Source organism: Colletotrichum paranaense, assembly GCF_030867605.1.
Source record: "Colletotrichum paranaense strain IMI 384185 chromosome Unknown Scaffold_6.1, whole genome shotgun sequence".
Lineage (NCBI taxonomy): Eukaryota > Fungi > Ascomycota > Sordariomycetes > Glomerellales > Glomerellaceae > Colletotrichum > Colletotrichum paranaense.
Window position 1 is genome coordinate 1749345 of NW_026848964.1, and position 22768 is coordinate 1772112.

At 57.8% G+C, this 22768-nt stretch overlaps 10 protein-coding genes across 10 annotated transcripts; 2 read left to right on the forward strand and 8 right to left on the reverse strand.

The window, feature by feature from the left end:
* Nucleotides 1-31: 31 nt before the first annotated feature.
* CPAR01_08238 (uncharacterized protein) lies at nt 32-1765 on the reverse strand (the record flags this gene model as incomplete). The annotated part of the gene is made up of 1 exon (XM_060492506.1): nt 32-1765. The coding sequence occupies one exon, from the start codon at nt 1763-1765 to the stop codon at nt 32-34; it is 1734 nt and encodes a 577-aa protein (XP_060348876.1).
* A 522-nt stretch (nt 1766-2287) lies between these two features.
* CPAR01_08239 (uncharacterized protein) lies at nt 2288-2497 on the reverse strand (the record flags this gene model as incomplete). Its single annotated transcript, XM_060492507.1, has 1 exon — nt 2288-2497. The coding sequence occupies one exon, from the start codon at nt 2495-2497 to the stop codon at nt 2288-2290; it is 210 nt and encodes a 69-aa protein (XP_060348877.1).
* Nucleotides 2498-3715: 1218 nt separating this feature from the next.
* On the reverse strand, nt 3716-4849 carry CPAR01_08240 (uncharacterized protein; the record flags this gene model as incomplete). Its single annotated transcript, XM_060492508.1, has 1 exon — nt 3716-4849. The coding sequence occupies one exon, from the start codon at nt 4847-4849 to the stop codon at nt 3716-3718; it is 1134 nt and encodes a 377-aa protein (XP_060348878.1).
* Nucleotides 4850-9016: 4167 nt separating this feature from the next.
* Nucleotides 9017-9604, reverse strand: CPAR01_08241 (uncharacterized protein; the record flags this gene model as incomplete). The annotated part of the gene is made up of 1 exon (XM_060492509.1): nt 9017-9604. A coding segment is annotated over one exon (588 nt), but the record flags the coding sequence as incomplete, so codon positions are not given.
* Nucleotides 9605-9840: 236 nt separating this feature from the next.
* Nucleotides 9841-11545, forward strand: CPAR01_08242 (D-isomer specific 2-hydroxyacid dehydrogenase; the record flags this gene model as incomplete). Its single annotated transcript, XM_060492510.1, has 3 exons — nt 9841-10083; nt 10451-10605; nt 10654-11545. 3 exons carry the CDS (start codon nt 9841-9843, stop codon nt 11543-11545), a joined length of 1290 nt encoding a protein of 429 aa, XP_060348880.1.
* A 1041-nt stretch (nt 11546-12586) lies between these two features.
* CPAR01_08243 (amino acid permease) lies at nt 12587-14527 on the reverse strand (the record flags this gene model as incomplete). Its single annotated transcript, XM_060492511.1, has 2 exons — nt 12587-13447; nt 13493-14527. 2 exons carry the CDS (start codon nt 14525-14527, stop codon nt 12587-12589), a joined length of 1896 nt encoding a protein of 631 aa, XP_060348881.1.
* Nucleotides 14528-15758: 1231 nt separating this feature from the next.
* On the forward strand, nt 15759-16307 carry CPAR01_08244 (uncharacterized protein; the record flags this gene model as incomplete). Its single annotated transcript, XM_060492512.1, has 2 exons — nt 15759-16076; nt 16173-16307. The coding sequence occupies 2 exons, from the start codon at nt 15759-15761 to the stop codon at nt 16305-16307; spliced, it is 453 nt and encodes a 150-aa protein (XP_060348882.1).
* Nucleotides 16308-17310: 1003 nt separating this feature from the next.
* Nucleotides 17311-18720, reverse strand: CPAR01_08245 (uncharacterized protein; the record flags this gene model as incomplete). Its single annotated transcript, XM_060492513.1, has 2 exons — nt 17311-17594; nt 17721-18720. The coding sequence occupies 2 exons, from the start codon at nt 18718-18720 to the stop codon at nt 17311-17313; spliced, it is 1284 nt and encodes a 427-aa protein (XP_060348883.1).
* A 3049-nt stretch (nt 18721-21769) lies between these two features.
* Nucleotides 21770-21913, reverse strand: CPAR01_08246 (uncharacterized protein; the record flags this gene model as incomplete). The annotated part of the gene is made up of 1 exon (XM_060492514.1): nt 21770-21913. One exon carries the CDS (start codon nt 21911-21913, stop codon nt 21770-21772), a length of 144 nt encoding a protein of 47 aa, XP_060348884.1.
* Nucleotides 21914-21991: 78 nt separating this feature from the next.
* On the reverse strand, nt 21992-22329 carry CPAR01_08247 (uncharacterized protein; the record flags this gene model as incomplete). The annotated part of the gene is made up of 2 exons (XM_060492515.1): nt 21992-22234; nt 22312-22329. The coding sequence occupies 2 exons, from the start codon at nt 22327-22329 to the stop codon at nt 21992-21994; spliced, it is 261 nt and encodes an 86-aa protein (XP_060348885.1).
* Nucleotides 22330-22768: the final 439 nt, after the last annotated feature.

Sequence of the window (22768 nt, forward strand, 5' to 3'; positions counted from 1 at the left end):
ATGCTTCATCGCCGCTTCCTACTGTCAGCCGTCACCTTGGTGTAAATGACTGCATCTCGTACGACTGCCACTCCGTGGCCTCTGTGGCATCCGGCCGCCGACCTCTACCGCTCTGCCCCGCAACCGGCCTCATCAGGTCATGCAGGTTACCCAGCACTTTGTCCTCGCGCTCAGGCTGATACTTCTCGGCCCCTGGCGGAAAGCCGCCGAGCATCTTGTCTTCGTGGCCGTCGCCAAAGGTGTCGGGGCCGTGCTGGTGCGAGCCGAGCTCCGCGGTGGGCACCCCAAGCATCTTGGCCTCGTGGCTCTGCGTAAAGGTATCCGGGCCGTGTTGGAACGCGCTCAGCTCTGCCGAGGGTGCCGTTATCGTCGCTGTCGTCGTCGCCGTCGGCTGTGAAAGGTCGAAATTGGGCCCGTGGTGAAACTCGCCAAGTTCGTGCTGTCGCCGCGGCACGTCTCGCACGGCAACCTCGAGCTCGTGTGCGCTAGGGACCGGATCGGGGTCGTTTAGATTTGTTGTAGAGTTGGCTTGGGAAGACGCCGCAGTTGACGCAAAGCCGAAGCGTGATGTTGACTCAAAGGAAGGGTTCGACGCAGCTGGCGCGAACTCGTTGTGGATAGCGGGATGGTCGAACTGGTGACGGGGCACGGCAGCAGGCACGGCAAGTGCGCTTGTTGACACGGTTTGTGGGTAGTGCCAGGAGGATAGGTTAGGCTCAGACGACGGCGACGACGTGTGCATGGGGATCGGGTAGGTCATGGTATTGGGAGACCCCCTATCGAGGGCCACGGGATAGCTCATCGTCGCCGGTGATCCTTGATTGTATGACCCTTGATTATATGACGGGTAGCTCCCTGTTCCTGGATGCGCCCCGTACGGCGCCGCGTACCCTCCGACGGCCGGAGACCCCGCGATGGATGATGATCCTCTCTCAAGACTCCCGCCGTGCTTTGGCTCGACCTCGCTATATTGCGCAGTCTTCGGTTGCTTGCGCCGCCACCAGAAGAACGCAATGGCTCCGATCAAGCCGACAACACCGATGGCGACGCCGACGCCAATTCCCGCTCCGGCCCCTGGTGATATTCCCGTCGTCGTTGGTATCGTCACAGCTGTGCTGGTTGCTGTCGAGGCCGTTTGTGATGCAGCCGTGGCTGTGGGCCCTGATGTGGTTGTAGATTTCGTAGTCGTTGTAGTCGTCGTGGTCAAGGATAGTGTCGCCGAGTTCGTGCTGACAGCCACATTCCCTGAATAGATTGTCGAGTATGCTCCGTCGTTGACGGCGCTGACGCTCGTCATGACCCAGTGCTGAGCCGGTTGTGTGTCTGTCGCGCTCGCCGAGCCCTCGATGTTGCTGTTCATGAATAGATTCGATTTCGGATGCACGTCGAGCACGTAGGCGGTCCCGTTGGCCACGTTGACAAATTTGTATTCCCCCGTCTTCCCGTCCCATGCCGAAACCTCCCAAATCTGAGACTCGTCCACTGACGACTCCTGCAGACAGGCCACGGTGTTCCCGGTCGCCGGTTCCTTCGCATCGTAGCAGACTCCCAGCTGCTGCTTGACTCCCGCCTGGTCGAGGCGCATGAGGTAGCGGCCTTTGACGTCGCCAAATGGTTGAAACTGCCACGCCGCGGTGCCGTCGGTTACGGGATGCACTCGGAGGCCGACATCTCGAAGCTGGAGGTTGAGAGCGAATGGTCCGGTGCTGTTGTCGACGCGCGTTTCCGATAGGCGATACCACGCATTGGAGTCCAGTTCCGCCATCGTGGAAGCGATCGTGCGACGAAGGTTGTTCCTCTCGTCGCCAGAGGATAATCGTCGTCGTCGTCGTCGAAACAAGGCCGAAAGAAGGGGGGTGTGGGTGAGCACGGCGGGCAGATGACGCCGGGTACCGCTGCAAGCAGCAAAAGAGGACGGGGAATGTTTTTGTTCAATCGACGGTCTGCGAGCGCATGGTTGCCCTGGGCCTGGGAGAAATGACATCGCAGGGGTGCCAGTGGTCGCAGCGGGCCCGGATGCCGCACACCGTGGGGACATTCTGCGCGGAAAAGGACAATAACTGCTCAGAAGGATCGCCAAGAGCAATCTATGTACCGGGCGATGCAACGTCTGGACCCGCAGCCCAGCGCGTGGCGATGGGCTAAGCTGAAAGTGCAATTATAGAAAGCCGCCAAAGAACAAGGATCACTGCACAAATCCAGGGGCATTGGGGGGGCTGTTCCATCTCTCGCTGCCCATTTGGCGACACGAGACATTGCTAAGGTCTGACAACTGCTCGCTATCGATTCAGAGACGCAGGCTCGCTCGCGTTCGAAGACGTTGCCGTTGGGGGTGATGGTTATTCGTCCATCGTTTGGCGCGGTGCAGCAGGGCTGACTTTTGGCGCTTATTTCGGGCACCAGCGCAAAGTGTTCTTGGGAAAGTAGACCCAAGACTCCAGCCGCAAGCCACTCGGCGGGACGCACCTATGGCACCCGTCCATTCAGGTGGCCGCATTGTGGAACAAGTCTCGCAACGGGTTGGCGATGGGACAATGTAGGCGCAGGGGCTGGACAGCTCGAAGGAAGCGCAGGCTGGTTGATCGCCCTGGCAGTGGAGAGCGGGAGAGGTAAGACGCCATGTCAAGCGTCGAGCTACCCGCACGATTGCACGATTGCGCCCCGGCAAACCGGTCTCTAGTCCCAAGAATGAGGTTGAACGGGGTGGCGGGTAAGGCGAAATCCATCCTGCTGTCATTTTAGCCGCACGAAATTCTCCTAAACGGCTGCCTGTTGGTCGACCCCTGGCATCGAGCTCACGTCTGCTCTACTTAAGTTGATGCGTTCGCCATGAGTTTTGAACATTGGTGGCGAATGGCATGGCAGTGCTCTTCTTCGCACACGCAACGTTGCGCAGCGCATTTGACTACGGTGTCCTGATGTGGTGGAAACTGAGCCGACCAGCTGACGGTCGCAGGATTCGGAGGGTCTGCGCGGACAGCGGGCTGCGGTCCGTCAACAGGTATCACGACAGGGCGGCATATCTTTGACATCGACTGATGGCATTGACATACCATCATGCTGCCAGCTGTGAGGTCTCCCACGATGTCTCGCCGAGATCGACTTGGCGAAATTGATGAAGCTGCTGGGCTTACCCGAGGGATACCTCGTGGGCCAGCACTTTTCGAGTAGTTGTGACTGACGATGAGATGGCCAGTAGAGATTCGTCAATCGACGCAGCCGAAGATGGATGGGTGTTTCCTTGACGGGTCTCTACGTTGCTGGCGAATCGCAAGTCCGTACTCTCCTTGGCCATCGGGCCACTGCGGACTCGGTGACGATGGCTGTATCATTCCCCCGATGACCTCAAGCTGCACCGATAGATATCGAAAAGATGTTCGGAATGGCTGCCGCGGGACCTGCGATGTCAAAGTGATGTTGGGTGACGTTGGTAATGCGTGACGAGCCCGAACGATCCTGTTGGGACTGTTTGCCTCTGGACAGTGCGTGCAGCAAGCGTCATCCGATCGCTGCTTCCTCACGTCCTCCACACTCCACCCGACCTTCCGCCGGAGACCCACGACGGCCCGGCCCGGGACAATTCAACTTCCTCCGACAGACACTGTTCGGATGGACCCGGCGGGAGTGGGGCCATTATTCTTTTATCTCCCGGATCAACAAATGCAGAGCGCAACGTTCTTGAGATTGACTACTTCATACGCATTGCATCTGCAACTTAGATTGGCGCCTCATCCGAAACCCACCACCCACCGCACTGCCCATTACTCGCGACGAAAACCGCCCCTTCAGCAACATTCGCGGTGGACCGCAACTCGCCCGGCGCCCTACACTGTCCCCCGTGGCCCCCGGGGTTCCTTCCGTGCCCGTGACCTTCGCCCCCGGTCCTGAACGTGTAGCAGATGCCCGAAAACATGTGATACAGGCTCCCGCCGCAATCCGCCTCCCCCTGGCATGCAATACAGCAGCTCTCCGCCGTCTCGGCGATGCGCTGCTCCCGCACGACGTGCCAGCTGTGGATCGCCTCGACAAAGTACGTCTGCGGCGTGCCGTAGCCCGAGACCAGGTTGTTGGCCTGGCAGGCCTGGTAGACGGTCTGCGTGGGGTTGGCCACCTCGTCGGTGATGGTGGACGTGACCGTCGTCGTTGTCGTTGCCGTCGTTGCGTTTTGGACTGGTGCTGTGGCGGTGGTGGTGGCGTTGGGCGCCGGGAGGGTGATTGTTGTCGTCGCTGCGTAGGATGCCGTGATGGTTGACGTGCTGGTCGTGAAGACGCGGATGACCATCTCGCAGACGACGGCTTGTGGGAAGAGGGGCGGGTCGGCTTTAGCGACGCCGGCCTTGTCGACGCCGAGGACGAGGCTGTCGCCGTTGGCTCTGTAGCTCGAGTCTTGGAGCTGGGGTCTGCCGCCTGCTGGTCGCCTGTGGTTGAGGGCGGAGGCGAGGGGTGTGAAGCGAGGCCCGGCTGTGATGGTTGTCGCGGTGCCGAATGAGGTGACGTGCGTGGTTGTGGTGACGGTCGATGTTGAAGTGATGGGACCCGTCACTGACCCTCCTCCTCCTCCACCGCCGCCTCCTCCACCTCCGGAGACGGTGGGCGTCACGGTGATGGTGCTGGTGGAAGGGATGAAGTAGCTGTACGCGGTGACGGGGAACGTGTACGAGTACAGCCGGGAGAAAGTCGGGACGCTGCCACGGTAGTCCCGGCCAAAGTCCGTGTAGCACCCCTGCTCGCCGGTGACCGTCCGAGGCGGGCTGTCCGAGACATTGCGGAAGACTAGGTGGTCCCTGGCCTGGCAGATCTGTGCCAGCAGAGCTACGGCTGCGGCGATGGGAGCCTTGCTGGACACCATGGTGGGCTTAGTGTAAGTGTGAGGGTTGATGGAGCGAGCGGGTGATGGATGTTGTTTGCTTCTTCGTCTTGTCATCTTGCGAAAATGATGCACTTATAACATGTCCTCGACTCGGCAGGGTCTGTGAAGGGCACCCTGATGCCGGTTGGAAAGTGTATGACAGCATTAAGACGCCACGACTGGCTAAGGAAGCCGTCTGCAGCTCATCGAGCACATCGATCGTGCCTCCGTCATCCGGCCTTTGGTGTAGAAGCCGTGTAATGCAAGGCATCAGTCACCATGTTAGGATCCCAAAGTTCACCAGGGAGTGGGCGTCTCGGGTGGCGCAGATTAGGTTCCGGGACCTCGAGACAGGACCCTGATGGAGCGATGACTCTGATTTCAGATGCGTCTTCGTGCATGAGGTGACAGCATCTGATCCTGCAAAGCATCGTGGACGTGACGAGCTATCCACTTATCTCCGGCTCAGGTGGCACCGCATCCTAAATTGATGCGAGGAAGCTGGTTCTGGAAGTCGGAGGCAGACCTCCCTACAGTTAATAAGCAGGACACACAAGAACCAGAGATGATCGCGATGAACTTGAGCTTCTCGCCTTGAACTACGCCAGGCACTGGCGATATAAATGTCGATATCAATACCACTGTTAGTTCATCCGAACCAGGAAGAGGGCCCACCTCAGCTCCCGGTGTCAGTGAATCACCATGTGTGTATTCACCTGGTATACACGGGAGGAAGCCTATATACCCCCTCTCAAGTTCAATTCCGTCACCAACGGCAGCAGGCGCCTCACAGGCCTGTGAGGTCAGGTCAAACTGCCGTTTGGCGGGATGGTTACGGGCGAGCTTGATCAACTGGCTTAGCCTACACTAGGGCCTAGGTTCGAATCCCAGCTTGAGCACCAGAGATGTAGCCCCCATTCGCCACCGGGGGGGTGAACTCTTTTGTTTTTGGTCACGTGTGATGAATAAGGAATTCCTAAGTCTGAACTGGCTGGCGCCTTTGCTGTCGTTGTGGTAGCCGTACATCGGTGGGATTCTGGAGTCCTCCTCTTAGCTGTCGGTCACGTTTTGGGACCATCTACCGAGGTCGTCTTGTCATTGTGGCAGAGACGACGGGAGTATCATTTGAATGTATCTGGCGCTCGCGAGGCTCCTTGCCAGGCACGACCATCCGCGGATCTATTGACCAAGGAGTACTTCGTGGCTTATATATCCTCTCGTCCCCCATAATGACTGTAGGCTAGCTACTCCTATCTGCCACAATTTCAAAGCGAAGAACGACCTTTGGAAAGACAAGGGATATACATCTAAGACGAGTCAAATCATTCCTACAAGGCAGATAGCTTGCAGAAATAAAAGACCGTCATGCGGATGATCGAAACACCATGGGCGGCTCCTCATTCTTGCACGGCGTTCAAGAGCACACCAGTCCCTTTGTTCCCTCCGAGGTTGTTCTCTCCGAGGGAGATATGCATCCACAGGAACTACGATACCTTTAAAACGTTCAGATGCTGAAGACAGTCGCCAAAGCGATCACTGCCGCGCTCTTCTTTTTGTCTCTCCAGGAGCAAGCCCAAAGCCAGCACCATGAGACCATCGATTCCAACAGCATGGCCCCATTCAACAACTGATACGGGAAGACGTGATTTCGCGCTACAGAATCACGTCACGCCTTGCTTTGACGCAAGATTTAATGCCGCCAGGAAGCCCCGGGTAGAACACAGCATCCATAGAAACAGACAGAGGGAACGGACTTGCCAAACTTGTCATGAGTACGGCAAGGGGTGCCGACAGTCAGATGAGAAAGACCGCGGGGCATCTCTGTCTTCCGACATCAAGTCGGCCGAGATACGGATCGAAGTCTCCGCAGCTCGCCATGGAAGACTATTCCCCAGGTTAAGCGTCACGACTCGTCGATCCAAAACCTAGCCATGGATTTGAAGGACCGAGTGCTGATTCAGGTATACTCTCCGCCGAGTCTCCGAGTTCAGCTAGACCAATACCAAGCCATGCTCCGTCTCGCCCACCGCCTTGTCAGTGACCAGCCCGCTGCCTGTCCTTTTGCGCAAAAGGCTCAGTTGGTGGTTTACCACGACCTCCCCAAAAAAGACTGGCCCAGATAAAGATACTCACTGTGAACCAACGCGTCCACACGCCTCTACACAGGACAGAGGGCAGAAGAGTATCATTTCGGACCTGCGAATTCCAAAGGGAAAAAAAGAGTTGAGCGTCCATCTTCTCCCCGGAGACGCCAAGAATCGTTACTGATCTAGTACGCCATCGTCGACTCTCGCAACGCCGGCCGGGGCTAGTCCAACCCCCCATCCATGCAGTCAAGACTCTCTGCACCTGATAAGTTGATGCCTCGCAGAATACGACAGTGTAGACTACGCCAGTGTTAAGAACAGAGGCGCAGACTGTTGACAGTGCAGAAATGGCGGCACAAAGCGTCACCAGGAGTCAACGTCAGTAGAGTTAGGCTTCAGCGTGCAGGAGCGGCGACAAGTAAGGATCGGCCTTGAACTCCATCATAATGGGGCATCTTTCCAAGGCGGTTTCAAAGTCTCATTCAATTGAGTTTGGCTTTAAGTGCAGTTGCGAGAGAAAGCGTAGGAATGGGAGGGTAGGCAGATCCGTTGGCATAAAGTTAGTTGCGCCGAACTTCAGATGGCCCAACTTTGGGGTAGACTTTGCAACACCCTGGCTGGCATCTTCAACACTAAACTCTGCTCCTGAATCTTGTTCTACAACAAAACAGCGACTAACGATGCAAAATATCAAAACGCATCTCGTGGAAGCCTCCAGGAGGCAAAAATGGACACTGTGGGAATTGAACCCACGACCTTTCACAAAGGCGCGTTCCTGACGGAAGTGCGAAGCGAAAATCATACCCCTAGACCAAGCGCCCGTTGCTGAAGAATTCTACCCAAAAGCGGGCTTATAAAGGTGCTTCGGCCCCCGCCCGCCTGTGCCAACCAGCCGCTCTCCCGACAGTGGACCGGAGTGAGCTCCCTGACGGGGCCGGACAACAAGGCAAGGAAAGAAGAGGATCGCGCGGGGCCACGATACGGCATCGATGACGGAATCCCTGGCCGGAAACCGCGGCACGCTGCGATCTGATATTCCGTCACGATTGTCGAATCGTGTCGAGAAGACTTGTCGACGTGTTCTGGCTCCGTGGACGATTCTCGGATTCCCACAGCTGACGATAGAAGACTCCACGACGGGGCTCACGATGTTTCCTTCGTCTGCACAGCGAAACGCCGAGAAATGGTGGCCAGGCTGGGTAAGGCCAGCTCGGAGGTAAGCTCAAGAACGAGCGGCTCGCCGTAGTGTACCGTATCCGCCTCCCAATGCCGCAATCGATCCCGAGAGGTGCACTCATCAATGGGCGACCATCAGCTGGGCGCCGGGACGGATGCCGATGCCTTGCACTGCTTACGTTGCTGGGTTAGCCAGGCCCCTCAAGGTTGCGGAACCAAGCAGAGCAAGCAGACGGGAATGTCGTGCGATGGTTTTTTGACGCCGAAGTTCAACCACCCCTCACGCAGTGCGCACGCAAGGAAAACCCCGACAGAACGCCGAACCACCTCCGGAGGGGTCTCTCGAAAGCTTGACGACAAATCTCCGCGTTCCAACCCAACGGCGCATGAGGGATTGGTTCGTGCATGCTGTAGATGGCTAACCAGAAGCGCCCATGCCCATTGTTTCTCCGCAGCTTCAAAGGCTCAATGTCTGCGGATCTGCTACGGTCCGTCTACTACCAGGCCCGGTCGTGTGTAACCGAAACAGACGATCGCCTGTCAACGGCGGATAACGATTGGAGAGCGTCGTAGAAGTGATTAGGTGATGAGAACACATAGTACACACAACCCAAGCCGCTTTCGCTTTGAATGATGGAACGGCGCGCGTATGATGGCGGTCTTGGAAGGTGGTTTGTTACCCCTCACTCAGGACCGTGATGCTTGATAGGATGCGCGCTGTTGCTGATTGTCGCGACTGCACGCTCTGCATTGCATGGGGGTTCTTGATCAACGCGAATTGGCTCAGCCACCTGGTCGCCAAAAAGACGAGATGGATGGTAGCTCCTGGTCTAGCTGCACAACAAGAGTGCTGTCTGCGGCCTTGGGGTTGAAGATTTGCCGGGGTCGGGTTGGACGCGGCGTTTCATCGTGCCATGGGCGGTGCTGCCAACTGAAGCGGGCAAGGGAAGCTCTCGTTCGGGTGGAGGGCAGACGAACCACGCGGCCAATGATGGGACGTCTTCAGCTTTCCCCATACATCTACTGTGTAGGTACCAGGCAAAAAGACCATTGAGACCAACTTGGAGATGCCGAGCCAGAGGTAGCTTTCAGAGCTCCCCGAGTCTCCCTTTGCGCACCTTTGTCGCCCAGCCTCGCTGCCGTCTCGAACCTTGCCGATACCTGTCCGATATCTGACTGGCCCCAAGGAGATACTCTGGAAAGGAGGGGCATGGTATCTCGGAGAGGTGGAGGAAGTGGGAGAGGTGAGGCAAAAGGCCGCGGGAAAGAGGCACGAAAAGAGGAGATGGAGGCAGCCATCACATTCGATGAATCGATTCCATCGAACCAGCCCAGACCCAGGACTCAGCACGGCCAGACAACGGCAGATTCGCGGCAGCCGGATTCTCTTGCCTCTTTCTGACGTCCATGTACTCCATTCGCTGTGGTTTTGGTTCCCCGCCCTGACCCTAGCTGCGAGTCTGAAAGTCCCGGTCAGCCGGCGATGTATCAATGTATCGTATCGATGCACCGACGCTCTTACAAGACATAAATACAACCTCCCCTGGCCGGTTTTCCGTCGACCTACCTTTCCACTCCATCACACACAACAAACATCTTCATCTACCTCTTCTACAGATCTCCGAACTTCCGGATTTCCCATCTCGATTTACTTCTATATAACAACCTCCCTCCCTCCGAGCTTCAGTCTCTCAATCAACAACAAGTCAAACCCTTAAATCAGTCACAATGGTATTGCTCTCTCGTCACATCCGCTCCGTTGCCCCTCTGGCCTCTCGGGGACTTTGCACGTCCTCAAAGGCATCTTTCCTCGCTGCTCGACCCGCATTCAACCGGGCCTCCCCAGCATCCTCGACTCTCCCTCGCAAATTGCCTGGCCAACTCAATTCGATCCGCACACTAACAACTACTCGCCAAAACCAGGTCAAGGTCCTTGCAGTCCTCTACGACGGCGGTCAGCACGCCAAAGACGTGAGTTCTTTCTGTCTTCTGTCTTCTGTCATCTGTCTATTGCCTACTGTCTGCCATCGCCGCATCCTCTGGGCACCCGCCCGCCAGGAACGTCACCATGATAGCTTCCCGGTGGAGCTTTGCCCCGCCGTTTAGCTGAGCTTAGTGCGGGGATGACGGGAAGGTGCGGGGCTCGGAGGTCGATCGCAGATACATCGGCATCCTCTCGACCCCTCCCGTCATCCACCCTCCATCCTCACCCCTCCCCCAACTTCTTGGCGATGTGCAAGCTCCGAAACTCCCAATGCGGGGTGCATGGCATCAATCCCTGAAGACATGGCATCGATCCTGCAAGACCACGATCGCTGACTTGACGATACCACAATAGGTCCCCGGCCTTTTGGGAACCACCGAGAACGAGCTCGGCATCCGCAAATGGCTCGAGGATCAGGGCCACACTCTGGTCACCACCTCGGACAAGGAGGGCGAGAACTCAAAGTTTGACCAGGAGCTCGTCGACGCCGAGATCATCATCACCACTCCGTAAGTGCATCGAGTCACGCATTACGGACGAAGGACTAACAACCGCAGCTTCCACCCCGGCTACCTCACCGCCGAGCGCCTCGCAAAGGCAAAGAACCTCAAGCTCGCCGTCACCGCCGGCATCGGCTCCGACCACGTCGACCTCAACGCCGCCAACAAGACCAACGGCGGCGTCACCGTCGCCGAGGTCACCGGCTCCAACGTCGTCTCCGTCGCCGAGCACGTCGTCATGACCATCCTCGTCCTCATCCGCAACTTCGTCCCCGCCCACGAGCAGATCGAGCGCGGCGACTGGGACGTCGCCGCCGTCGCAAAGCAGGAGTACGACCTCGAGGGCAAGACCGTCGGCACCGTCGCCATCGGCCGCATCGGCGAGCGCGTCCTCCGCCGCCTCAAGGCCTTCGACTGCAAGGAGCTCCTCTACTACGACTACCAGCCCCTCTCCGCCGAGAAGGAGGCCGAGATCGGCTGCCGCCGCGTCGAGGACCTCGAAGAGCTCCTCGCCCAGTGCGACGTTGTCACCATCAACGCGCCCCTGCACGAGAAGACCCGCGGCCTCTTCAACAAGGACCTCATCTCCAAGATGAAGAAGGGCTCCTACCTCATCAACACCGCCCGCGGCGCCATCGTCGTCAAGGAGGACGTCGCCGACGCCCTGAAGTCGGGCCACCTCGCCGGCTACGGCGGCGACGTCTGGTTCCCCCAGCCCGCGCCCGGCGACCACCCCCTCCGCACCGCCAAGAACCCCTTCGGCGGCGGCAACGCCATGGTGCCCCACATGTCCGGCACCTCGCTCGACGCGCAGAAGCGCTACGCCGACGGCACAAAGGCCATCATCGACAGCTACCTGAGCGGTCGCGAGGACTACAAGCCCGAGGACCTCATCGTGCACAAGGGCGACTACGCTACCAAGGCGTACGGCCAGCGCGAGAAGAAGTGAGCGAGTTTCTCTGGATGTCGATTGGAGTGGAAATCATACCCCAATGGAAGGTTGTGTGTGAGGAAATCTAGCGTTTGTTTTTAGTAGTTTTTCAGCATTAGCATGAGCATTTGACTTCCAACGAAGTCTAGGTTACCGTACATAGGAATATAACCTGATGCGATGCAACTCTGTCTCCCTTGGAATTGATTAGGTGGTTTGCCTGGACGGCTTCAGGCGGTCGGGACTGTCTGGCGCAGAGTCTGGCCACACCCTTAGGTTGCAATCCAAGACCCATTGGTAGTGGTCGTCAGGCGAAAGGAGAATGGTGTCGACCCGAGGCTCGCGGCGTGCTTCCGTCCAGCTCTCAGCATGCTATCTCTCTGCCAAAGCAGTAAAATACGGAGCTCGATTCTGCCTCTTTGGTCTTCCTGCTGCCACGCTTGCACGGTATGTGCACCTTGATCTTCACCCGAATCGTCGGGCCGGGCAGCACGTCTTCTTCTCGCGGCGACTTCTAGCGAGGGCGATTTTGCTCAAGACTACTCGACTCCGCCACGTGAGCGTGATCGTGAGCCGTCATAGTCACACGTAGACGCTGTCTTTTGGGAGTGCTTGTACCGTTTTGTTTCTATTTCAGAAGGCGCCGCAAAAAGGCGCCGCGAGCTTGAGCCGGCAACGCTATTTCGTATGACGCTCGCTCGCTGCCATGAATCCTCCACGCTCTAGATAAATCTTTTTGCATGCCAGAAAGCCTTGAAAATTGCGAATTTAAAAAGACTGCCACCTCGCTCCGGTGCGAGCAGCCCCAGCCGACGCCAAACGTCTCTTTCACTTTTTGAATCCAAAAAAAAAAAAGAAACTCCTCGGAATGGGAACCCGGACCATCCCCAGCGCGCCGCCACTCACCGTACGACGGCAATATGCAAAATTAATAAACATGACCTCTCAGACAGGTACCCAGAAGCAGCAGGGGCGCGAATCTCCCAAGCCGCGACTCCTCTCTCTTTTTCTTTCTCTTTCTGTACCTCGCAAACCCTCACCCTCCGGGTTCGGGCGCAATCATGACCTCTTCCAAAACTGCCACCACGCCCTCTCCTCCCCCTCTTCATACCCACGATGCCTCGTCTCCCTCTTGACAACCTGCTGATCCCGCCCGCGGATCCGCCAAAAGTACACCGGCACGCCCGCCACCACAAACAGCACCACCGTCACCGTCTGCAGCGGCTGCGCAAACACGGCGCGGCTCAGCAAAAACAGCGAAACACAACAAAAGATAATGGGCGTTGTGATCCACGTCCGGTACGGCCTGTCGAGCTGCGGCTCGCGCACGCGCAGAATAATGAGGCCCAGCACCGTGATAAAGTAGAACGTGTACCCCGCGACGCCGTAAAACGTCAGCAGGGTGCCGAATTCGCCCACGATGATGTACGCCGCCGTCAGCAGGCCGTTGAGCACGAGGGCCCAGACGGGGGTGTAAAAGAGGCCCATGTCGTCGTCGCCGAGGGCGCGGATCAGGAGATTTGCGAGACGGCCGCGGGAGGTGCGGGACGTGGTGACGGAGTGGCCGCCGCCGCCGTTGCCGTTGCGCGACAGGCCGATGCTGCCAAAGACGGACGGGATGTAGCCCTCTTTGCCGGCAACGTACACCAGCCGCGACGAGGTAAAGGTCGACGAGTTGAGGGCGCCGAAGCAGGATGCCGAGACAACGAGGGCGAGGACGAGGGAGCCGACGGGGCCAAAGACTTTTGCGCCGAACTGGACGGCGATCGTGTTGGAGGCGTTGACGGCCGCGAGGGGGAGGACGAGAAAGTAGGCAATGTTGGCGAGGACGTAGGAGAGGATAACGAGGGGCATGGCCGTGTGGATGACGCGCGGGAGGTCGCGGCTCGGGTTGCGGAACTCGCCGACGACGTAGTTTGTCTAGATGGTCAGCGGCGCTCAGAATCTCGAGACGAAAAAACTTACATTGTCCCAGCCGTCGTAGGCCCAGAGTCCCGCGTATAGGGCGACGGCCCAGGCGGAGAGGTCGGTGGAGGTACCCTCGAACCACTCGTGCGATTTCCACTCCATGTTGGCCTTGCCCGTGACGGTCTTGCCGGTGATGGCGACGACGATGCCAGTCACAGTAACGCCCAGCAACGCAATAAACTTGAGAAACATGAGCCAGTCGTTGACTTTTGTGCCGAGCTTGGTGGAGACGCAGTTGAGCAGGGTGACGGAGACGAGGGCGACCATGGCGACGGCCTTGTTGACCCAGGGGCTGAGGCTCTCGGCCTCGGCGCCAATGGCGGCGCGCACGAGGTACTCGCCCATGATGATGGCGATGATGGCGGCGCTGCCCGGCTTCAGCACCAGCACGGCCACCCAGGTGAAGAGGAAGCCGGCCATCTCGCCCATGATCTTAGCGAGGTAGACCTGCGCGCCGCCATTCAAGGGTATCGCGCCGCCGAGCTCCGCGTAGCTAGCCGCGCCCGTCCAGGCCAGCACGCCGGCAATGACCCAGACGACGAGCGCGGCGCCGGGCGAGCCGACCTTTGAGCTCACCTGGCTCGGGCTCGAAAAGATGCCGCTCCCTATGATGAGGCCCACGATGAGACTCAGGCCGTTGAGGTACGTGAGCGTCTTGTGCTTCTCCAAGCTGCCGCCGCCGAGTCCGCCGTTTTGTATCGCGGTCGAGGTGGGCGCGCCAATGGGTGCGTAGCCGCCTGCGCCGCCGGCGCCGGCTGTGGAGCTCAAGGGGAAGAGGTTTGCGGCGAAGTCGAAGCCCGAGGAGACGGAGTAGGAGCGGTCATGGCGGTTCGGTCTCCCTGAGGAGGCAGCGGCGGCCGGGTTCGCGGCGTCTAGGGGGTCTTCGGCGTCAAAGGAGAGCTTGCGGGAGGAGGATATGGAGGGACGCGAGGAGGGCAGGTCTGAGACGACAGAGTCGGCGCGGGAGGACGAGGCGAGAGAGGCGAGCTCGAGGGAGTCGCGGTGGGATTGGACATTAGCGTATGGTGGCATGGTGGTCTTTGAATCGGGGTGTCGAGGGAACACTTTCGACCTGGATTTCGTTCGAGCGTTCGGGGGTTCGGCACTGGGGCTATCGCATGTTGCAGCGGCCAATGTGGAAAAAGCAACGGAGTGTACGTGATCGAGTGCCCTCGATTGTGGGTATTAGAGTAGTGGTGTCTTTTTCGAATTTCGTGACGTCGTTGGCATATACGTTTCGTTTAAAGGAGTCGTGACAAAGTTGCGCCGGGCCCGTCTGATGCGCGCTCTCTCCAGGGCTCTCTATACCCACTTCCCTACACGCGGAAACCGAAACAGACTAATGAGCCAGGGGGGAAGAAGCGGAGAGGAAAGGAAACATCCAACTAGTAGCTGTATGCTTGACTGTGGTTGATGTCCGAATACGTTTGGCCAACGGAACAAATGGGGGCTGGATGAGGAGATGTGGTGGCCGGGGTCGTATGTATCGGTAGAAAGTGTGGTCACTGGCGAAGGGAGTTGTGCGGATTAAGGTTGAGGCGGATGAACAAAGGAGGGAAGAAAGAAAGATTGAGTTGCGCCGAGAACAAGGTGGCATCCAGATGCAACAATGGCCCCTGGGTGTCTGGACTGGCAGGACTGGGTTGTGGACGGCAGACTCAAGGGTTCCAGTGACGAACTATCGAGTCAAGTCAAGCATCAGCCAAGTCACTTTTGCCTTTGATAGTACGGTATCTGCAGATGTATCTTTTGATTCAAAGGGGGCAGTTTTACTGCAATTTGGCTGGGCCTCCAGATTGTTGACTTCCCACAGCCAGCAGTGCAGCACCACAGCAGCTGTTTCGCACCCGCACGGGCCCACGAGCAAAAAGTACGCGGATCAACCCTTGATTGGCCCCCCATCGAGATCCGCGGCACGGGCAGAGCGAATCACATCTTGGCGCCTGCCACCGGTTTAAGAGTGTGGGGCGCAAAGACTTTGGGACAGGGGGCCTCCCCTTAGCAAGCGTGAACAAGCAAAGCCGAAATCCTTTGAGCCGCTCCAGGACGAAGAAAAAGCCACCAAAGCCCACTGACCGCAGCGCCAGGGGGGAAGGGAAGCTTAAGGGATAGTGGGGCAAAGAGGCCTTGAAGAGCTGAAAGCCTCCGACAGACGGAAGCACAAGGAAAAAGGAAGCTCGGATCCGCGTCGCCGTCCCACCTGCAATACGCGGGAATCCATCACCACCACGTCCGACGGCAACACCACCCACCACCGCCCACGATGCCGCTCGACGACTACGCCTCCGCAGTAGGCGGCGGCCTCAAGCTCAAGGGCGCCAAAGTGACCAAACCGAAAAAGAAGAAGAGACGCGACAAGACCGACCTCGAAAAGAACCTCGAGACGGGCGACCAAGGCGGCAGCAGCACTGCGCTGGTGAAGCACCGTGAAGAATCCGCCGGCGACTTGAAATCCAAGTCGAAAAAGAAGAGCGAGGACCCTGACGAGGACCGGGACAACGACGATGACGACGAGGGCAGCGGCCGGGTCGTGCAAAAGACGGAGGCGGAGAGGCGGTATGAGGAGAGGAAGCGCAAGAGGGTATGTCTTTTTTTCTTCCTCCCCGTTTCTTGCAGGGCAGGATTCGCCTCGTTGCCATCTTTCGATCGCTACTCTGACATCTTGTACCAAATACAGCTCCTCGAACTCGCAGAATCGTCAAGCTCCCGCCCCGAGCTCCTCAAGACGCACAAGGAACGTGTCGAGGAGCTGAATACGTACTTGTCCAAGCTGAGTGAGCATCACGATATGCCCAAGATTGGGCCTGGTTAAGACTTGCTCCGTGGAGACGGCTCGCCAAGAGGGCTCGTCAAGAGGGCTCGTCAAGGAGGCCCTCGAGCAAAGCGGAAGAAGAGGGGGTTGTTTTGTCGGTTGGGATCATTTCGCTTCTTGGATGGATTGGATGGAAAGAGGAAATGGAGTTTTGATTTCGGCGTTATTGTATACCCTTTCCAAAGTCTGGGAAATCGAAAACATATTCATCACCTTCGCGTTGCTGGTGCTGGTGCTAGTGCTGCCATTCTGCCACGGAGCCCCCCTCCCTTGAAGCAGAGAGATGACACCGCGAAAACAAGCAAGACATCAAGCAAAACAAGGTAGATGGCCCATCTGAACACCTGACGCCCGACACCTACCCAAGACTACGTTGGAATGCGGGCAGTCCCGCAATCAAACACGGTAGGCGAAAACAATCTAGCTCTCGAACGTGTCAAGGAATGCGGGGATCATGTCTCAACCCAAGTGTGTGTGTGTGTGTGTGTGTGTGTGTGTGTGTCAAATGATTTGTTTTCATTCTTTTTTGCACAAAATTCTTCAGTGTTGTTTGTTTCTCGAGTTCCTTTGGTTCTGCCAAGGAACTGTACTAACATTTCAGGTTTCCCCATCGTGATGATGGCCTGTTTTCTTCCGCTTCCGAATTCTTCCCCCTAGCTCCTCCTCCTCCTCTGCCACCCCTAGACCAAGATGTTTCTCAGTGTGTCTCCCATTCTATTATCCCCTCCTATCCAAAAATCAAATGTCGGCGCCAAGGCCGCGCGTAGTCTATGTATCGTTGTGTCGATTGTTGTGCTGTGCCCACCAGTTTTGTATGCAAGGAGTGAATAGACCGTTAGATGTCGTAAGTAAGTTGTGATGCTGATGTGTATGTGTGTGCCGCCCGACCAACCAAAACCCGCTGCCCAAAAAAAAGGAATGGATTAAATATTTAAACAGAAAGTTCATCAACGTGGACGATGAACGTTGTACACGTTCGAGTGGTGCTGGATGCTGTCCTAGTCTACAGCAACAGCATGGCGCCGGCTACAAACGCGGCGAGACCAATGGGCAGGACGGAGACGCTGCCGATGGGGACGGCGACGTTTTGCAGACCGCCACTGCCACCGCTGCCGCTGGAACCGGCCGAGGTGGCGGCGGGTTCGGGGTCGACGGCGACAAAGGACGTGGCGGTCACGAGGACAACGTCGCCGTTGGAGGCGGTCGACGTAAAGGTGGACTTGACCTCGCTGTACGAGGTGGTCCGGGGCGTACTGCGCGTGGTGGTGGTGCCTTGGCGGGTAGTGCCTGATGTTTTGTTAGCAACTTGATGCAATCGGAAGGATGAAATGACGAGTCACGAGGCCAAAAAGATCATCTGCCAAACCCTCAACTCCAGGCTAACATGAATCGAGCGCTACAAAACCAACATACCAGATACAGACACAGTCGACGAAGCGGAGGACACCGTGGGGGACGAGGTCACGACCGTAGTAGTCTCAGAAGAAGGGGAAGCAGACGTACCCGGCGCGGACGCACTCGAAGACCCCGGGGAGGCCGTGGTGGGAGCGGACGAGGGGGCAGAAGAAGGGGGAGGGGGAGAAGAAGAGGAAGGAGACCCACTGGTCGTCGGAGGAGACTCAGTAGAGACGGTGGACGGCCCAACAGGAGTAGAAGAGGGAGATGCTTGCTGCGACTCCGATTGAGACGTACCAGAAGAAGGGGCTGCTGCTGAAGTCTGCTGCGTCGCGGGGGTGCTCGAGGCGGCGGGTTGTTGCGATGACTGCTGGGGCGTGGTCTGCGCTGCCGAAGTCTGTTGCGGCGTGCTAGAGGACTGCTGGACCTCTGCGGAGGAGGACGGCGGGGGAGCAGCGGAGGAGGTGGCCGGAGTAGACGGCGCTGGGGTCGGAGTCGGGGTCGGGGTGTTACTGGCCGGCGGCGCGGACGAGGCAGACGGCGTGGAAGCTTCCGAGGCGGAGGGCGTGGGAGTGGCAGCGGGAGCAGCGCTCGAGGTGCCATTGTCCTGACGCTTCTCTAGCTGACCGAGAGCAGAAGCCAGCTCGGCGTCATCCGCCTGGAAGGCAGCAATGGCTTCCTTGTCCGAGGCATAGACGCCATCCTGGTAGCGGTCGGGGAAGTAGGCGTGGAGGAGCCTGTGAATGAGATCCACTTTGGCGGCGTCCTTGACCTCGCCCTCTGCCACCAGGACCTGTTCCTGATGATCTCTCGTGCAAGGTCGTGCCCGGTGACCAATGGCCGAGGCGAGACTGAGGGTCATCAAGCCGCACACCAAGACGGTGAGCAGAAGACGGCGTGCAGCAGTCATTTTGTTTGGCGTCCTGGATGATGGTGATGTCGTCGTGATCCCCTTCTGGTTGACAACAGGCAGCAATCCCTCTTCAAGGTGGTGGTCGTACTTTGTGTCGAAAGTCATGGTGGCGAGATGTGTGAGGTGCTCCCGGGTTGTTTATAGACAGGACCAAGAGGCCAGGAAGGTTACAAACACCCAAGACGGCAGGACGGAAACGACAGTTGGATGGACGCGGAAGTAGGTGTGCAGGGGACCAAGTGTGAAGTTACACACAGCGAGTGAGGGTCTGTCTAGCGTCCCGGCTGCAGCAAAAGGCGGCGAAAGATGTAAGAGAGGGGGGAAAAGATCCAATGGCCCAACAAGTTCAAAGAGAAGGCTTGCAGGTATTGTATAGGTCGCAAGCGGCCTCCGTTTCTGATGTGAGGAAGAGGGGCGAGAGGCGATCTAAAAGGTTGGATGAGCGGTGGTACCTGGCCGGCCGAAACCCTCTTGTCTGGTGGGTGGTTGGGGGTGAGGCCAAGGATGGAGTTTTCTGCGTAGTGAGACCCGTCGAGCTAACAGCTTTTGGGATGTGAGGGTCGGCTTGAGGCACGCCGCGCGCTTCTTTTGCGGTCCCCGGGGTTCGGTATCAAAAGCAAAGAAAAAACCTTGCTGCTGAATGTTTATCGTTTGAGAATGGACGGAACCGGGGAACTACTGCGTACCCGTCCAATGGATGGAAGCTGACACTGGGCGATAGGTATGTGTGTAGATTGTTGCGCAGTCCCGCCAATTTCACAAGCCTGAGACTTGGCTTGGAATGTGAACAAACTCTGAACAGTCGGGATGACGAGAATCTACCGTGTTGTAGGTGGCGATGGACAACAGCAAAGGCGAGCGAGCGTCGTAGCAGAACAGCGACCGAAGGATGATCAGATGAGAACTGGCAAAGCGAGCGAGCAAAGGGGATTGGCGTTTAAACCTGTTGAAGATCGTCCCAGGCAGAATGCACATCGGCGTCGCCCAGTCGGCTGGGGGCAACACATCTTTGTGCATATAAAGATTCCCTGTTTCGCCGCCCCGACGACGTACCCCTGTCCTGTCGGCCCAACTCGAGCTATCCGTCCCATTGCTTCCATGGATCCGTTCTAGCTGCGTAGCTCTCTGTCAGTATGGATAGAGTGACGAACCGAGCCCCGGTCGACAGGCTCAGTGTAACCCTCTCCGCCGTGAACCAAACCGAGCTTCCCATTTCATCAGTCCGTCCCCATCTTGCATCGCTATCGCTCGTCACTGGTGTCCATCGCGTCTGCGGCGTGCCGGGACAGCCTCTGGAGACTGGAGTCTGCAGCAGCTCGCACAGGGATCGTCAGGCGCAGCGTCCATCCTCGGCTCCAGTCGATATTGAATAATATTTTGCTGATTCTGTCCCAATTTGGGCCGGGAATGTCAAAAGCCCATTAATTCCTCCGGGCGTGGCCTCTGCGCTAGGCAATGTCTTTCCGTTCCCTGATACCCACTGGCCCCAAAGCCACTTGGCTCATCTTTTTTTCTCAGGAGTCGCCCGGTGCTGCCGTCGAGTGGATTGTGACATCACCAATAGCATCAGACCAGCGGCGTCTCGTATCGTCTCCGAACCCATCGTCAGTCTGATTCATTGTCCCACACTTTGCACATACCGCGTACAGAAGTGCAGAGAGACGTACGTGGGCTACGCTACGCCGCGATACGAGTCGTCTGGTGTCTGCCAACTTCAGATGCCCCGCGATGGTGCCGCACTCGGTGACTTTCGCGCCATCCACACATGCAAGACTCTTGGTGATCAGTCAGACCATGGGGGTTTCTCGTCCAATTGCCTCCATCCTCGCATCGTTGGCTCGTGGGAGGGGAAGGGGGAGCTGACTGTCGGGGCCTGCACCCAGCCGCCCTAGCGAGTGCCCGGGGGGGTCTTGGAAACTCGGTGCGGTGTGCTGCAGCATCTTTGCGACATCCACCGCGCTGGCACTGCATGCAGGTCGATTACGAACCCACTGCCGGTCTGGTCAGCTTTGCAGGCATGGTGTCGTATCCCAAGGGAGCTGATAAGACTATTTTTGCTTTTGGCTTGCCTCTCCCGTCAATAGAGCCTCATTATCACTCCCTCTGCGTCTGTCTGTGGTCCGTCTGTCGATAGAACCTCTTTGCATAAGAGAGCCATCTCCCCTGAGCTTCGTCGCGCCTGAATCTGGTGTGGAACACGTCAAACGGCGAGGTGCAACTGTACAACGTGTGGGCTCACGCATCCGTCTGATTTGATGGTCTTTTGTCCTAGCTGGTACGGGAGGTGGCTGTGATGGTCGCCGTTTGGAGCGTTGCGCACCTGAAGCCGCCCGTATGGTTTCTTAGCCCGTCTGACCCGTTTGACGTTCTGTTTGCGTAGGTTTGAAACAGCGAGCCATCACCTATCACTGATCAGACCGACAGATGGGGCTCGTCCTATTCGCGGTGAATACTCCGTAGTCGCTGTCCACAATCGAGTGACTGATCGACTCGTATTTTGACTTTTTTTCTGCCCAGCGTCCGGTTTGGGGGAGCGGCCCAGTGCAGCTGTCTCTCCAGCATGTCCCCAGTCCCTGCCAGCCAATCCTCGACCCGCTGCAGGGACCAGGTGATACGAGATGCGGCCCTCATCCTCGAGACTCTCGAATGACGGGTGCTGGGGCGGTCGGGCAGCCGAGTGCCGGGGCCTCGACCCTTTTTTCGCACTCGTCGATGCCGATGCAGGCTTCGTGGCCCGCTAGAGCATCCGGATGGTAGCGGGAGGCGAGGAGGCTGAGGCAGATGTGCCAACTCGCTATTCGTACGTTTGACGGGCACTGACGGGACAAAATGAAGATGGTGGCGTCCGGATTGGGAAACGGTCAGCGGTGCCCCACGATCTGGTGGTTTGTGGCTTGCCTGTTGATTCTCCGATTGATTGTTATTTTTGGCAGTTTTAGTAGTAGTGCTTCAGCAGTACACTAGGCTGGCGACACCCAACAAGTGTGAGCATCAAATGCGATGTCGACGATCTGGCGATGCTGCAGACCGACGTTGAGCTGCGAACAGCACCCACTTGGGATGCCCCAATTTTGGCCTGGAGACTGGAGACGTCGATTATGTCAGAAGTCCACCATATCGCAACGTCGCAACCTGGCTTTCTCTCGCAGGTGGACTACATGTGCATCATCGTGAGGTCGCGAGCAGCAGATTGATAGAGCCTGGCGTCACCACAAGTCCACCACAGCATGTCCGAGCCGACGGGCACCAGGCTGGCACGGCTGGCGGCTGGCCTGACGGGTCCAATTGACTTTTTCATCTCGTGAAGGGCTGAAGGCTGATTCCGCCCTGGCTTGGCCTGTGCCGTGTCGCGCGTGTGTCTTGTTTGTGGTTGAGATTACTTAAGAATGACACTGCGACGTCCACATTGCTCTTTTCTCAAGGCGTCAGGCCAGGCCATGCCTGCAGGAATCTGGCAATGTCCGCCGCATAGAGGCTCTCGAATGGAGGCTACCATGGTTGAGTGTCGGGAGATAAGGTCACCGACGTCTGGGATCACGTCTGGAACGTCCCTGGGGTGGGCGCGTTTGATGATGGCGAGCTTGATCGCGGTGTGTCTCTCGTCAGCCTCCTCTTCAGACTTGTGGAAGAAAGATGGTCGACGGCTTCTGATTCTTGACTTCGGTCCCGGACGGGAGACATCCTGAGGTTCCTTACCTTAGAGGCCGAGTACATGGCTGCAAGTGCCTTAGGTAAGCTGCCGTTCGGTACCCGGAAGACACGCCCGAGTGCCCCGCCAAGAGAAGCAATCGCAAGAGAACCTCTGCGGCATCAGGCTCAGCCACAGGAGGTGACAGGCTGTGTTGTTTGGCCCTGTGGCTCGTGCGCCTTGTGAAATCCGGTGGGATCTGTCTGCTGTCTGTCACTGCCATCCACTACGTGCTGACTGTCGCTGTTGTCACCCGCTGTCCACTCGCGTTGGCGCATTCCTCCCTGGCGCCGCGCGGCTGATGGACCGCTTTCCCAACAGAGACTGCTAGCAGACAGCCCACTAACCCAGCCAGCCCAGTCTCGCAGATGACAACACAGCTGCCAATTCGCATCTTTCATGTGATGGAGCTCCCCACAACCGCCGCCTCGCCGTCAACTTGTTCCCCAGCCTCTGACACCCGTG